Source organism: Sarcophilus harrisii, chromosome 6 (genome assembly GCF_902635505.1).
Source record: "Sarcophilus harrisii chromosome 6, mSarHar1.11, whole genome shotgun sequence".
In the NCBI taxonomy this organism is placed as follows: Eukaryota; Metazoa; Chordata; class Mammalia; order Dasyuromorphia; family Dasyuridae; genus Sarcophilus; species Sarcophilus harrisii.
The window spans coordinates 192044207-192059906 of record NC_045431.1 but is presented as its reverse complement, the minus strand read 5'-3'; the positions used below and the strand labels follow the sequence as shown (position 1 = coordinate 192059906).

At 50.9% G+C, this 15700-nt stretch overlaps 2 protein-coding genes across 2 annotated transcripts in view; one reads left to right on the top strand and one right to left on the bottom strand.

Annotated features, from left to right (window-relative positions):
• Positions 1-512: 512 nt before the first annotated feature.
• DOK1 (docking protein 1) lies at positions 513-3781 on the top strand. The gene is made up of 5 exons (XM_031941454.1): positions 513-649; positions 1399-1698; positions 1874-1967; positions 2156-2340; positions 2607-3781. Exons 1-5 carry the CDS (start codon positions 575-577, stop codon positions 3399-3401), a joined length of 1449 nt encoding a protein of 482 aa, XP_031797314.1. The 5' UTR covers positions 513-574; the 3' UTR covers positions 3402-3781.
• A 97-nt stretch (positions 3782-3878) lies between these two features.
• M1AP (meiosis 1 associated protein) overlaps positions 3879-15700 on the bottom strand; it is a 94397-nt gene continuing 82575 nt past the window's right edge. Inside the window, exons 8-10 of the mRNA XM_003773480.4 lie at positions 9431-9637; positions 5749-5889; positions 3879-4778 (exon numbers count right to left, since the gene is read on the bottom strand). Coding sequence (XP_003773528.1) covers positions 4623-4778; positions 5749-5889; positions 9431-9637 — 504 coding nt within the window. The 3' untranslated portion in view covers positions 3879-4622. The remainder of the gene's footprint in view (positions 4779-5748; positions 5890-9430; positions 9638-15700) is intronic.

Sequence of the window (15700 nt, the reverse complement as noted above, 5' to 3'; positions counted from 1 at the left end):
TGCCCGGGTGTGGCGTGCGGCCCTGGTTTGAGGGTGGGGGGCCCGATTGTGTGGGGGTGGGGCATGGGTTTCGGGGCGTGGGTTTTGGGAGGGGGCGCGGGTTGTGGGGTTTGGTGGGCGGCCCCCTGGGGTTGGGGGCCCCGGGGCCCGTGGGTGGGGAAGGGGGTGGGTGGCGGGTTGTTTGGGCCGGGCGGGGCTGGGGTGGGGGGGGGGGGCCCGGGTTTCCCCAAATTCCGGCCCGGGCCCGGGGGCCGGGAGGGTGGGGTTGGGCCCTGGGCCCCGGGGGGCCGGCCGGGGGCCTGGGTGGGGGGGCGGGGCCCCAAGGGGTCCGTGGGGAAAGGGCCCGGGTGGGCCGGGGCGGGGGCGCGGGGGCCCCCTGGGGGGGGGGGGCCCCGGGGCCTGGGGGCCCAACCCCCGCTTCCTCCCGGGCCCGGCCGCGGGCGGGCCCCCCGGGCCCCGCTTTCGGGCCCCCGGGGGGGGGCTGGGGGCCCCCCCCCGGTCCCGCCCCGAGGGCCCCGCCCCGCCCCCGCCCCCGCCCCGCAGCGCCAGGAAGCGTCCAGAGGCGCCCGGGGCCATGGACGGGGCCGCCACGGACGGGGCCGCCATGGAGGGACCGCTCTTCGTGCAGAGCCAGCGCTTCGGGGCCAAGGTGGCGGCAGGGCCGGGGGGCGCGGGGCGGCCGGGCTGGGGGAGGGGAGAGGAGCAGCGGGTCCGAGCTCCGTCCAGGAGAAGTTTCGCCCCGGAGGAAGTCCCAACCCCTCCACGCTTCCTCCGGCCTCGGCCGGACGGAAATGCGCCCACCCCCCCCGGGAGCCCCGCCTCCTGAGGAAACCCCACCTCTGCCGGGAGCGGGGGTCTCCCCCGAAGTAGGAGCCCCGGGCCGGCCCAGCCGCGCTGCCACCCGCCCCCCCCCCGCCCCCCCCCCCCCCCCCCCCCCGCCCCCCCCCCCCCCCCCCCCCCCCCCCCCCCCCCCCCCCCCCCCCCCCGGCCGCCCGGTCCTGCGCGGAGCCCCCTCCCGCCTCTCCCTCTCCCCCCCTCTCCTCAGTGTGAGGGGCGTGACTCGGCCCTTTTGCCCCTCGGCTCATCCTCTCCTTTCCTGCTTTTTTCTTACACAGCGCCCCTCACCGGGGTTTCCCTCCATCCCCCCAAAACAAGCGGGGCAGGAGAATAAGGCTTGTTCATTCCAAATAGAGCCGCTGCTTTGGTGTGCCCGGGCTTTCCTCTGTTTCCCGCCAGGATCTTCCCACGCCCCCTCCCCGGTGTCTACTTGTCCTTGTCGTTTCCTTGCGTCTCCCACCCGCCGGCAGCGGCAGTGCTGGGGATCCCCCCTGCCATGTCCTTGCCTCGCGTCCTCCCCTCCCCAAATAGCCTCTGAGAAGTATTTTCTCCCTCCCACAGAAGTGGAAAAAGACCTGGGCAGTCCTGTACCCCTCCAGCCCCAATGGCGTGGCCCGCCTCGAGTTCTTCGAGCACAAAGGGTCAGGCTCCGGAGGCGGGTGGGGAGGCTCCCGAAGACTGGACTGCCGGGTGATCCGCCTGTCGGACTGCGTGAGCGTGGTCCCTGTGGCCTTGGACAGCCCCCCAGGGCCGGGCACCTCGGCCTTCCGACTGGACACTGCTCAGCGCTCCCACCTCCTGGCGGCTGAGGGCCCTGCCAGTATGGCCTGGGTGCAGATACTCTGCCAGACAGCCTTTCCGGTGAGGGGACAGAGGGTGGGCTGGCCAGGGTGGTCCCTCATATAGTGAGGGGGAAAGTTCAAGGTCAGTGTTCCCCAAGGGTTCCCCCCCCCCCCCATTCCGTTTGATTGGGCTCAGACCCCAGCTGGAGGACAGCCTGGACCTTACAGCATCACCGATGCTTTCTCTCCTGCAGAAAGGCTGCTGGTCTCAGTCCCCCGGAGAAAGCTCCTCTGGGCCCTCTACAATGGAGATGCAGGAGAACTCCCTCTACAGCCCCCATGGGCAAGGTAGGGGAAAGGAGAAGGGGATGGGGAGAGGCAGGGCCAGACACGGGGGGGGGGGGGGGGGGGGGGGGGGGGGGGGGGGGGGGTGTTGGGAATAGGGATTCTGACTGGGGGAGGGGGCTGAAGCTCCTGTGGGCAGAATCCAGTCTCTGCAGGTCCTCTCCACCTGGCAGTGTCCCTTCTCTCTGCAGGTTGCGAGTTCTGGGTCACTATACAGAAAACAGAGGCGTCTGAGCATTGCAGATTGCAGGGACACTACGTGCTCAGGGTGGAGGCCAGTGGCCTGAGCCTCCTGATCCTGGGGGGGCAGGGGCAGAAGAAGGAGCCCCTGCTCTCCTGGCCCTACACTCTGCTCCGTCGCTATGGCCGGGATCGGGTAAGGGCTTGGGATGGGCCGCCAGAGACTTGGGCTCAGGAAGCAGAGGATAAATGGAGCAGACTAGGGGAGGTTGGTGAGTGCCCCTTTGCTGCAGCGTTGGGACCAGTTCCCCCTTTGTGCCCCCCTTGTGCCGGCACGAAGAGTGGGGAGAGCCGCTGCTGCTAGTGTGGATGTGGCTCAGGGGCTTCTCTCCTCAGTGTGATGAGCTGGCCATCTCTGCCTGGTCTGTGGCTGAGGGTGTCCTTCTTCCCCTCTGCCTCCAGGCCATGTTCTCCTTTGAGGCCGGGCGGAGGTGCCCCTCGGGCCCTGGGACCTTCACTTTCCAGACCTCACAGGGCAACGACATCTTCCAGGCTGTGGAGGCCGCCATCCAAAGGCAAAAGGCCCAAGCTGGCCTTGCTGGGCCCGGGCCGGGCCAGGATCAGCAGTGTGAGGCAGGGATGGCGGGACCCGGAATGGTGCCTCCTGCACCCTACGGCCTCGAGGGTCCCCACACTGCCGATGGCCCCGCCTTGTACTCGGAACCCTTGGATGCCCTGCGGGCCTTGCCCAACCCCTCCCCAGACCCCCTGTACTCAGATCCTGTGGATAGTTCGGGCCAGAGGACAGGACCTGGGGCTGCTGCAGGCTCCCCCCTCTACTGGGGCCTGTTTGACCAAGTGCAGCAACAGCTCAAAGACACAAAGCTGGGAGGTGCCAAGAAGGAGCCCATTTATGACGAGCCTGAAGGCCAGAGTCCAGCCGCGCCTCCAGGCCTTTATGACAAGCCCCAGGAGCCCCGGGACGCCTGGTGCCAGCGAGCTCGGGCACAGGAGGAGGGCTACGAGCTTCCCTATAACCCCGGCATGGACGACTATGCGGTCCCCCCGCTGAGGAACCTCAAGCCCATCCCGCCCCCCAAACCCCAGCTGCTCCCCGCACCTCACGGCCCCGGCAGCCTGGGACTCCCACTGTACAGTCGGGTCCTGAAGGGGGCTGCAGCCAAAGGCTGGGACCAGGGGCTGCCTGAGGGCGGGTCTCAGACTAGGACCGGCATGAGATCAGAAGGACCAATGTGAAGACTTGGGTGGGACTTGGAGGGCCCAAGCGGGTGCTAAGCGGTCGTCCGTGTGCGCTGGGGAGGCGGGCGACCCCTCAGGAGAGAGGGGAGCTAGGCGGGATCAGGGAAGCAAGGTCCAGACCTAGGAAAAGCCACAGTGGGGCAGGACTCCAGGGACCTGACCTTGTGGCCAGAGACAGGCCTCGGGTCTGAGTGACGAGAGCTGGGACAGCCGAGAGTCCGGGAGAAGGAGCCCAATGTTGGGGCCGAGCCCTGGCCAGGTCAGGAGCCTTTGGGCTCCCCTGCTGTGGCTCCCTACTAGTTGTGGGGCATGTTGGGGTGGGCGGTCTCCCAACCCTGAGCTGCTCACTGACCCTCAAACTCATTAAAGTCACCTGAGGCCAGAGCTCTGTCTGCGTGAGTAACCAGCCTGCGGGACACAGCCCGGACACTGCTGGCTTTGGGCTTATGGGGTGGAAGGTGTGGAGGGCAGGAGAGGGGGACGGTGGGAGGGAGTCCTGCGGGACAGGGCAGGCGAGGATTGGCTCGTCCAGCCCCTCTCAGATCCCCAGGGTCTCACACAGTCTTCCCATCTCGTGTGGTCTCTGGCCCGGCCTCTGTGGGAGGGGACAGCACCCGAGTGCGTCCTGCCAGGGAAGGTTTCTGTCACTTCTGGCTCTGACAGCTCAGGGAGGAAGCGCCAGTGTCTGAGCCCCCATGGCAGCATCTGAGCGGGACCCTGGGCCACACCGCAGCGTGTTCTGGAATATCCCGGCCTCGCCGTTACACTGGCATCTGGCAGCTCCTCCTGGCGGCCTCCTTGGAGGCCTGGGCTCCACAAACCAAGTTTCTGTCCTCCGAGGCACAACTTCCCAAACCCAGCACACCTGTTCCCCTGTCAAGGCTACACATGGGAGAAGCTGCTTTTTATTCAGTGGGAAGACAAAGCTTGGCACAAGAACAGGTTATTGTGAAACTGGGCCCTGTGGCCCGCAGGTATCAGGACCGGCCCTTTGGTGGAAGGGGACAGCGCCCGAGTGCGTCCCGTCAGGGAAGGTTCCCTGCCACCTCCGGCTCCTGAAACAACCTGAGCTAACATTCTGGGACAGACGGGTCCCACTGGTCTCTGGGTGTGAGCGTTCTGCCAGGCGTTTGGGGAGGAGGAGGATGGGCAGATCCGCACACTTCCCTCAGATCCTTTGGGGGCTTTGCCAGGAGTGAGGCTGAGGCAGCCAGGGGCTCAGAAAAGCTCTTCATCGTCTGAAAGCACTAGCACAGGCTCTGAGGATTCCTTTTTGGCTGCTGGCATCTTCTGGGCCTTTGAAGGAGGCAGCGCTGGCACCAGGGGCAGAGGGGGCACTGTAGCCCGGGCTCGGTTTGGGTGCAGCCTTCCAACCTGTAGAGGGAGGAAGCAAGGCCTTCTTGGGGGCGAAGGGGCGGGTTCCCCAGGGGGTTGGGAGCCCTGATGAGTGTCTGCTCATCCAATATTGCCTTCTCTTGACCTAGCACACTAAATACTGGTCACTGGCCCGAAGGGGTACAGGTCTGGCGCTTCCCTGCTTTTCAGATAAAGGAGTTTGGGATCTATCCAACAAGCCAAGTGGCTCCTAGCCTTCCTTCCTTCTCCTCCTTGTGGGTCCCAAAGCTGGGTCCCCACCCCCAATACCCGGGCACAGGCTGCGGCCCCATGCCCTCTCTGTCTTCTGTAGCAGTTTCCTTGGTTTCAGCAGAGATAAGACTGAGGTTTGGGAATTTTTCTTAAACCAACAAAATAAAGAGAAAGAAACATCACACTTTCCCTTCTTATCCTGCCGACACTGTAAGGTGAGCCTGTTTCTCTCCCTCATAACTTCCCCCTTCCTACTTCAAGTCCCACCGGGCTCCCAGCTTTCTGACCTTAGAAGCTGAAGGACCAGTCTACAGGGTTGTTCTCAAATTTGTTCCTTTCCATTTCCCTGATCAAGTCACTTACTCGGGCCCTCATCCCCCTCTCTCCTTGGGCTGAGAAGTGGTTTGTACGGTGGGAGAACATTGGATCCGAGGTGTTTCTGTCAGCACTTGTCTATGCTGCATCACAACCTGATCGGAGCCTTGGTTCTGAACACACAATGTGAACTTTTCACTGCCCCCACACAAACGCTGGCGGAAACACCTTGGCTCAGATTGGAGACGGGTCATGTAAAAATTCATCTGGTGAAAAGGGGTCTCAAGGGGAAAAAGAAGCCTTGGTCAGGAAGCACTGAAGAAGGGGCTTCATTTTGCCTGGACACTAGATTCAGGAATGAGGGCTGGTGGGGGGCCCTGGGACTGGCATAATGGATTCTGGGCCTTAAAGTCCTGGTTTCTGGTAAGTGTGGGGGCCATACCTGTCTGGTGGGGCGGACTTCCCGACCTGGAGTGAGTAGCCCCTGGGGCTTGGACAGAACGCTTCTCAGGTGTTCATACAGATGGCCCACAGTCTGCAGGGGATTATAGATGGAAGCTACCTCTAGACCATCCAAGGTGTTCTAAGGGAAGGAGAGAGGAAGAGAGGAAGCATTTATTGAATCTCTACTATACGCTAAGGACTGTGCTAGGTGCTCTACAAATATTATTTCATTTAACCTGGGGAAGATGAATAGGAACTGAGAACGGTTACACGAGGTGTGAGAAATGTTAGGGGGCCTAAAAATGACAACCAGCCTGGGTGACAGAGCCAGTCACTCTGGAAATCCTGGGAAGTCACGTAGAGTGTGTGAAAGGAGAGTGAGCATCCTTGGGAGCACAGAGGTACCGGTCATTCCTGCTCGGCCCAGCCCAGAGATGTGCTGTCCCAGGAACACAGACTCTGCCGGAGTCCCAGGTGGCCAGGAGAGGGGCGCCCCAGAGATGGGGACAGCATGTCTCCTGGCCTTCCAGGTGGGAGAGAAGCCCAGGCTGGGAATACATGAGAACTCCTGGGCAGTCAGGCTTTCCGGCCCCAGCCTCCTGTGCCAGGAGCCTCTGAGGGAGGCTGGGAGAGCCTCAGGATTGCATCCTCAGGGCTGGGCTGGGCTGGCATCCTCAGGGCCAGTGGGCTCAATGCTGCCACCTCATGGTTTGCCTGTCTCTCTCTGGCTGCATCCTCGCCGCAGGTGTAGGGTGTGGAGCTCTGGAGGGGGCACAATATGGGGTCAGTGTTCCGGTGGAGGCTTCCTCCCTGGGAAAGCAGGCAGGGAAGTACAAGGCCAAACTTTCCAGGATCAGGAAAGAGCAATGGCAGAGTGGGATGGATGGCCTTTCTCCTTTGCAGTACAGTCTCCTTTTGGAGGCAATTCTGCTGGGAGCTTACTAGAAAAGTCTTCCTCTTCTTCCCGACCACAGAGACCCAGAGACCCAGGCAAATCTGCCCATAGAGAAACCAAGGAATATATATCCCAAGGCCTGTTCAGAGATCCAGACTGAGCAATGTGCTGCCTCGGGAAAGAAAGTCAAGGCAAGGGACCCCTTGGGCCATGACGATGACAAAGAATCCAGTTTGATCCCATTGGACATGACTAAACTCACCATTTAACACTCTGATTTTTCTAAGGATTATGTTAATATGGCATTTTCATTTTGTTTTTGGTCTTGTTCCATACTAAATTACCAAAATGAGATGTTAAGCCCATTTTCCTCCCCTTTTTGGCAGATCAGAATTTAAACAATGGAGGAATATATCAGTATGTAGTTGGTTGACTTTCTTTGATAATTTCATTATGGTCAATTCTCTTCCATCTTCCATTTCATTCTTCTGTACATAAGCCTCTTTTTATTTTTATTTTTTAATTTTATTTTTTTAATACATATTGCTTTATGAATCACATTGGGAGAGAAAAATCAGGGCAAACATAAGCCTCTTCTTAGAGCATGAAATCATTTCTGCACCTGGGGCCATATCTCAATTTTCCACCTGGCTGGAACTTAACTTTAGGAATTCATGTCCCTATTTGTCATTGTGACCCATGTAGTTACAAGCAAAACACACAGAGCCAAATGACTCTCAAGTAAGTCAGCCCTAATCTCTTCCACAAATGTTAATGCTGCTTAATGGCCATTTCTGGTTGGATGTCCAGCTCAAATTCCAAAGTTCTCTTCCTTAAAAAGTCTACCTCTTCCCTATACTTTGCTATTTCTGTTGATGGCACCATCCTTAAATCCTGGAGTCATCTTTGATACATCTTCCTTGATTTCAAAAAAAATCCCACCACTTGTCATGTTCTATTCATTGTAATTGTGTGACATCTCGTAAATCCATCTCGTAAATCCATCCCTTTCCATTCCATTTCTCACCTGTATTATTATTGTATGTGGGTCTCTCCCCTCTTCAATTTTGTGAATATTCTTCACAACCTTCCTAATAATCTTCCATGATGGTGTGCCATGATGGTTCCTCAGTCAAAAACTCAGTGGCTTCCTAATGTCTCTGTGATAAATACTCCTGAATAGAATTTAAGCCCTGATCTAGTTCTTTTTCTTTTTCTTTTTTGTATAAAGATTTTCCCCCCGAGGCAACTGGGATTAAGTGATTTGCCCAAGGTCACACAGCCAGGAAGTGTTAAGTGTCTAAGGCCAAATTTGAAGTCTTCCTGACTTCAGGGCTGGTGCTCTATCCACTGCACCACCTAGCTGCCCCATTGTAATTTCTTTGGAATTGTCTTAAAGTATTGCTGAGAAGAGTAAAGTCTATCAAAGTTGATCACTGTACAATGTTGCTGTTACTGTGTACAATGATCTCCTGGTTCTGCTCACTTCACTCAGCATTAGTTCATGTAAGCTCTCTAGGTTTTTCTAAAATCAACCTGCTGGTTATTTCTTGTAGAACAATAATATTTCATTACATTCATGTAATACAATTTGTTCAACCATTCTCCATTTGATGGACATCCCCTTGAAATCCAATTCTTTGCTACCACCAAGAGAGTTGCTATATTTTTTAAGATGTGCGTCCCTTTCCCTCTTTTAGGATCTGTTTGGGATACAGACCCAGCTGAGACACTGCTGGATCAAAAGATATACACAGTTTAGGCATAGTTCCAAATTGCTCTCCAGAATAGTTGGATCACAAACTTTACATTCTTTCTCCTGTTTGTGTTCATTTGTGTAGGCTGGTACATTCCCTCTTCATTTATTTTTAGCATCACTTTCTTTGTATAGTTCTCCCCCATCTCCTTTTTCAATTTTTTTTTTCTGGAGCACAATGCTTATATATCTTATTTTTTACTTCAAATCATACTTAACTCCATACTTGGGTTTTCTCAGCACAGTGTAAGCTTCTTGGGCACAACAATTATTATTATTATTGTTATTACTCTGTATTCCTAGGGTTTTGCACAGTGTCTTGGACATGTTTAGAGCTAAATATATGTTTGCTCAATCAGACACATACAGTGATGTCCAGATCCTAACATAAATACAGGAGTACACAGGCACCTGGCAAATACAAACAGGCACAAACAGACACAAACATAGTGACACAAAGACATACAAATCAGCATGTATATACATATAGATAGATGTTCTCTCTTCTCCCTTTTCTCTTTCTTTGATCTTTTTTTCCTGTCCTCTTTTCTCTTCCTTTTCTAACTCTTCACTTTTTTCTCCCTCATTTTGCCCCTCAAGAGTTACTCTCCTCCATCTATCTGGTGTCAATAAAGTTGGATTTTGGAATTTGTCTACATAAACTTTTTTTTGCCAGTAATCATCTTCCTCCTTTGCCCTTCCCCAATGCCAAGGCTACAATGCCACAGGTCTAAGGCTACAGTGCACCCCTCTGTGGCAACATCTTTCCTTCAAGGACTGGTCTATGGTTAGATTTCACCTTTAGAGGGAGGTGCTACTTTACCCACTCTCAACTCTCTCATCTGCTGCCGACTTCATTCTGGTCTTTATTCCACCAGCCATTCTATTCTTCCCACTACTGAACCCATATTCTCTGTACTCATCTCCTTTCCTGCCCAGCTTTCTCTCCATCTTTCCCCCCACTCCTTTTCCTTTCCTCACATGCTGTTTCTTTCCCCTCTTCCATGGGACTTTCTGGGCTCATTTTACCTCCACACTCCTAAGGATGTCCTCAGGTGGGTCCTCAGAGGGCAGAGGGAAGGAGCTGGGCAGCAGCAGCTCACATGTGGCCACTGCCTTGACAAGCATCGTGAGAGAATTGGATGGGAAGATGATGTAGAAGGTGCTGGCAGGACCATTCTGGCTGGATCCTGGGCTCGCAGGTTCTTCTTTGGCCAACAGCAGCCACTCTCTTTTCTAAAATAAGAACACATACAAAAACATTCTCAACTTTACCCTTGTCCTTGGCTGCCCTGAAGTCTTAATACTATAGGCCACAAACAGGGTCAGCTGAAAGTAGCAGGGAGACAAAGGCCACTCTTACCCTAGCACTAAGCAGGAAAAATTTTGTCACTCTTGGATAAGGTCATTTCTTTTCCCCTCATCAAAGCCTGGTTGGGATGTGTGATGAGGATGTGCCATATTGCACATGGAGCTTACATCAGAGCCACTCACATCCCAAAATGCTCCTCTTTTCAAAAGGATGATTCTATCCTTCTCTGCCCACATGAGTGGTCTATCCATCAGAAAGTAAGCTCCTAGAGGGTAGAAGCTGTCTCTCTTTTGCGTTTGTATTATCCATGCTTAAGCTCTTGGTAAGTGTTGAATGTTTGTGATTTATTCAACAGAGGGGCTCAAGCCAAAAGACAAGACAATAGGAAGAATAAAACAGGAACGTCAGAAACCAGGCGGGTTAAAAGTAAATCTGTGGCAGAAAAAACTCTCCAGCAACTGAGAGGAAATCTCATTTTGGTTTCTAACTCAGCCCCAAACCCATGACATACTCTTAAGCAGATGACTTCTCTTCTCTTGGCCTGGTTCTTTCCCTCTGCAAAATGAAGCCATTACTCCAATGTTCCTTCCAGCTTCTTGGGAGCTGGATGCTCACTTTGGGGAGGTATTAGAAGGGATGTCTTCCTATTCAGGTATTACTTGAATTAAATTTTCTCTGAGGGCCCTTTCAACTCTGAAATTCTAGGATTCTGATCTTTCATAATTCTATGAATATGGTATATATTGCCTTATCCTTCATGGAAGGGAAATCTGAGAGATGAATGGAGACTTCTATGAAGTGTTGTGTGTCTGTTGTAGCTAGGAGGCCATGATGTTTTTGGAGGTTAGCAATAAGCAGCAAAGAGAAGGCCTGAAGGGCTCAAAAATGGTCTTTCCAGGAGCCCAAAATGGAAACAGAAATGGCAAATTCATGAAGGGCAGCAAGAAAACTACCACATACAACAACTTGTAGGATTCCAACAATTTATTTATTTTGGTTAAGATGATCACCAAATATATCTGCTATAAAGGCAGCTGGTCTTTCTGCCAGAAAAATCTCAAGTAAAGTCTTTTTACACTCTGGTTTCCCAGCGAGGATGAAGGAAACAGTGTAGAAAGAAGTCAAAAAGAAATTCTGTAGGGGCAAAAGGCATAACCAATACAATTGAAGCAAGCATAAGGTAAAACAGAGAGAGGGAGAGACAGACAGAGCAGAAAGAGAGAGACAAAGACAGAGAGAGAGAGAGAGAGAGAGAGAGAGAGAGAGAGAGAGAGAGAGAAAGCAGGAACCCGAGACAGTAAGGGAGATAGAAAACGCCAGAGACAGACAGAGAGAGAACAGTAATATAAAGAATGATAGGATGAAATAAAATGATCTCAAGAGTTTGGAATTAGGGACTGAATCCTGCAAAAAGAAAGTATTCTTAGAACCCAGAAGAATGTATACTCCTGCAGGGCAGGAACTTTCAGATTTGAGGCTTACTCCATAGTGCTTTGTACATAGTAGGTACTTGGTGAATATTTGTTTTAATTGAGTTAATGCATGGTTCCCTCAGCTCCTTTGGTGCATTGCAATGGTGCCTTCCTTTACCCTCCAAATTCTTTTGGTGCTTAACCTGTTGATGAGCTGCTCTTTGCCTTGCTGGGCTACTCTTGGGTGATTGGGCACAATTCATTTCTGGGCTTGTACTCATAGTTTTTCCAGCTTGATGAGACCTGCCAGAGCTCTTGAGAATGTCCACTCGAGCGAGGATTCTGTTTTGGTCATTCTTTATCTACCCAGAACACAGCTTGGCTATCTGGCTCAATAAACACTTACTAAATGCTTGACTGACCTTTCTACCATAATGAAGTACCAGAGAAAACCTTCAATAGAGGAAGTAGAGAGATAAATATGAACATTTGTCCAGGAATAGAATAGGAGGAAATTTTATTGAAGTTTATGAGAAAAAGTCCCCAGGGTTTTTAGTTCTTGTAAGCTTTATATGAATCTACAATTGGCAAATACATTCAAAAATTATATGGAATCTTGTCTGACCACATTTTGAAGACTGTGTTTAGTTCTGGGATCCACTGATAAGTTACAGTGTCCAGAGAAGGGAGAAGAGTATAGATGAAGAAGAAATGATGGAGAAGGCCCAAAGATGAAACTCAGGCCCATTTCCACTTCAGCAGGCAATAGAAGTGGAGAAGGAGTTGTCCATAGCTGTGGCTCTTCTGGAAGAGTACAATAATAATAACAATAGTAGCTAACATTTATGTAGCACTTATTATGTACCAGACATTGCATTAAGTGCTTTATAACAACCCTGGAAGATAGGTGTTATTATTATCCCCATTTTGCAGTTGGGAAAATTGCAGGGTATACAGCTATCATCTGAGGCTGGGTTTGAATTTGGGTGTTCTTGACTCTAGGTCCAGGGAGCTATCTGCTTTGCTATCCAGTTGCTTCCATGTTTGTTTAAAAGTCCATACATAAGGTGGCTGAGATATGAGTCAAGTCTTACAAACTATGAAAGACTTCTCTTTACATCTATCACTTTTGCTTGATTTTCTGCTCTTGTGACCCCTCACTTATCCTTGGGCTTGCCCCCTTCCTCAGATTCTGCTAATTTGCCCTCCAAGGGTATAAGGAAATTCTCTTGCCTCTGACCCAGACTTTGTAGGATGTCGAGGTGGAAGGGACCTTGAAGTTCCTCTAAGTCTCTTTTTATTTTACTGAAGAAGAAACAGGCCCAGGAAGGCTAAGAAAGGCAGTATCAGACTTGATTCTTTTTCCCAAGACAATGTCTGATCAATGGTAGCTGATCTCTTCCTATGTAGGCGACCTCTCAGACTGTGCTCACGCAAACTTTTACCTTATCTTGGCCCTTACAGTAGGATACTCCATTACCTTTCAGTTGGTACCAGGGAAGACTTCTATCCTCAACAGTTTGCTGGTCCCCCCCTTCTCATCCATTTCCACAGGCTGACACAGCTCATTTTCTTTAAATTGTTGTTCAGCTGGGCATGAATCTATTTAACTGTATTCAGTCCACATTTTTCCATTTGTCCACAAGGATCCCAAGAAAAGACTTTATTGAATATCTTGATGAAATCAAATCACACTAGACTTATGATCTCTCTACCTAGTAATCCTGACTGAAAAAGAAATGAGACTTGCTTGGTCTGAGTTATTCTGAGAGTCCTAGAAATCAGAGACTACAAACTGTCTGATAATCTTCTTTAGAATGGTAGGAGGAGAGATAGCAGACTCCCTTCCATGGGGCAGCGATTCCCTCAGTCCATCCCATTGCCCTCTCTGAAAAGCAAGAGAACATCTGCTTGTCTCTGACACTTGTTCCTGCTTCTCAGAAAGTTCTGATAGAGATGACAAAGCAAGTTCTTTCAGCCCAAAGGCTCAGTTCATTTAAAGTTGCTAGAGCCTTTCTTACGACATTCTTCTTGGGTTTCAATTTCCCAGCACAATGTTTGTTCTTGCCTTTCTTTGTGGGCCACATCACTGCCTTTGTCAGAAGACACAAAACCATCTCGGTCCTTCTCATTTTCTTTGTTGTTTATTAACATTACTCTCTTCCACAAGCGGTAGGTCTCTCACTTCCTTTTTGGTGGCTTAGCATTATTTACAAACCTCAGCTTATTAGAGATTTCAGCTTGCCTGACAATATTTTTACAGCTGATGCTGTAAAAAGAGCTGGATATGAGGCCAGAGGCCCACGTGGGAGCTGCCTTCCCACCCTTCATTAGCCTGTGCCCATGGACAAGTCACTTAAACTCTCCTGACCTCTTTAAATCAGCTATAAACTGGGATTAATAACACAGAAATATAATAAGTAAAAAGACTGTTATTTTCAAAGTATTTTTTAGCCATGAAGTCTCAATATTTGAGGTCTTACAGTGGAGGCTGGACAGCTACTTGTCAGGAAGGCTGCTGTTGTGGGGGAGCTCAGCCCACTGAGTCCTTTTTATAGGAGGTTCCAGATCTCTGTGACAGAAATGTGGCCGATTGAACCCAAGAAGAAATGTAGTCAATCTACATAAGTCATTGTCGTTCTTGTCACAGGTCTGAGTCAGTGCTTGGAGGCTTCTGTGGTAGGATGCCCCTGCTTTTAGTTTTTGCTTAAATCCTTTTAAAACTGGACCTCCCTGAAGTGGAATGGCGTAAATTATCTGCTATAAAAAGAGGCAAGAGAAAGCTTTTACAGTGAAGGGGGAAAGGGGGAGGAGATGGCGAGTGAGTGAACCTTACTCTCATCAGAACTGGCTCAAAGAAGAAATAACAGACACTCGATATGGGTATAGAAATCTATGTTACATTACACAAGTAGGAGGAGAATGGGAAACGGGAAGGGGGAGGGTGATAAAAGTGAACACCAGATCAATCCAAACTATTGAATCTGGCATGCAAGGTTCCTCCATACTATGGCCAGCCCTGTTCTTTCTCCATTTCAACTAAGCTGGGGGGCAACTCTTCTTAGTCTTGCCTCCTGCTGATCCTCGAAATGGACAATGGGGTCGGGGGTGGCGGTAGAGAAATATAGCAGGGACCTAAAGTTTAGGGACTCCATTCTCTAAAGCTAATCTAATTTCTGTCCTTAGTGTTGGTATACTAGGGCTGCCAAACTAGCCTGTCTTTTACCAGATTCACAGTAAAGTGTGTGAGGGAATGCAGAAATGGGTGGTCCGGTACAGGACTCCGAGAAGTTGCCCGTGGCCTGGGTACAGCAGACTTTCCTTCTGGCTCTCTGTGCCCTTGTACGTGGCTCCTGCTGCACCTCCAGGTCAGGTACTAGGAGCACCTGTATCAATTATCTGATACAAGTGAACCAAGAGTTTCTTTTATTCAAGATTATGTCTTGGATAAAATACAAATTCCCGAGTGTAGCATTTAAAACCTTTCAAATCAATTGATAGATGTTTTTAAATGTACTATGAGTCAGGTACTGCGTTAAATATTAGGGATACGAAAAGGAACAAAACTCAGCCCCTGCCCTCAGGGAGCTTACAATCTAATGGTGGGGACACTATGCAAACAAATATATACCAAGCAGGCTATATACAGGATAAATAAGGAATGCTTAAAAATAAAAAAGAAAAGAAAAGAAAAGAAAGGATTAGCAGAGAAAAGAGAATAGAATTACAAGGAATTAGAAAAGGTTTCTTGTAGTCTTTTGGACACACAGGTACAACCTGCCTGGTTTTGGAGACAGGCACAGGGTGCATCTCAGCAGTGTTTGTGTGTCCTGAGGTTCCTCTGCTTGGTATTTCTTTTGTTTCAATAGGCATTTATTAAGCATTTGCTATATGCCGTGTAAGTAAGTGCAGGGAATACAAAGAAAGGCAGGAATGGTCTCTCTCCTAAAGCAGCTCACATCCTAAGGGAGACCACCAGGAGTTCAGAGTGGAAGCAGGCACAGGAGAGAGTGCCCAGCTTAAAGATCAAGTCTGGCCTTAGACACTCACTCACTAGCTGGGAAGCTCTGGGCAAGTCACGTAACCCTGTTTGCCTCAGGAGCCTCAACTGTAAAATGAGCTGGAGAAGGAAATGACAAACCTCTCCACTATCTCTGCCAAGAAAACTCTAAGATCACAAAGAGTCAGACATGATCAAAACAACTCAACAAAAACACGCAGAATAGATGTGCTACCAGCTGGTGTCCTGAGTTGAACATTATTTCCTCTATGACTAAGGTCAATCTCCTTTCCCTGAGGATGATCCTTCTCAGAGGGCATCTTTGAGACTCTCTGTTCAGGCCTTTCCATCCCTCCACCATAAAATGTTCTTCCAATACTAACAGTCAGTTCAGGTGCCTCCCTGCCTCCCTCCCTCCTTCCCTCCCTCCTTTCCTTCTTTCCTTCCTTCCTTCCTTTCCCTTTCCCTTCTTGCCTCCCTCCCTCCATCTCTCCCTTCCTTTCTTCCTTTTCTCCTTTCCTTCCTTTCTTCCTCCCTCTCTCCCTCCTTCCTTTCCACATTTGAGTTCACACCTG

Bases quoted from the DNA above. Each gene is read 5' to 3' on its own strand.
- DOK1 (XM_031941454.1), top strand. From the start codon at position 575: ATGGACGGGGCCGCCACGGACGGGGCCGCCATGGAGGGACCGCTCTTC. The intron at 1,968-2,155 runs GTAGGGGAAAGG...TTCTCTCTGCAG, and splicing joins CTACAGCCCCCATGGGCAAG to GTTGCGAGTTCTGGGTCACT. The intron at 2,341-2,606 runs GTAAGGGCTTGG...CTCTGCCTCCAG, and splicing joins GTCGCTATGGCCGGGATCGG to GCCATGTTCTCCTTTGAGGC.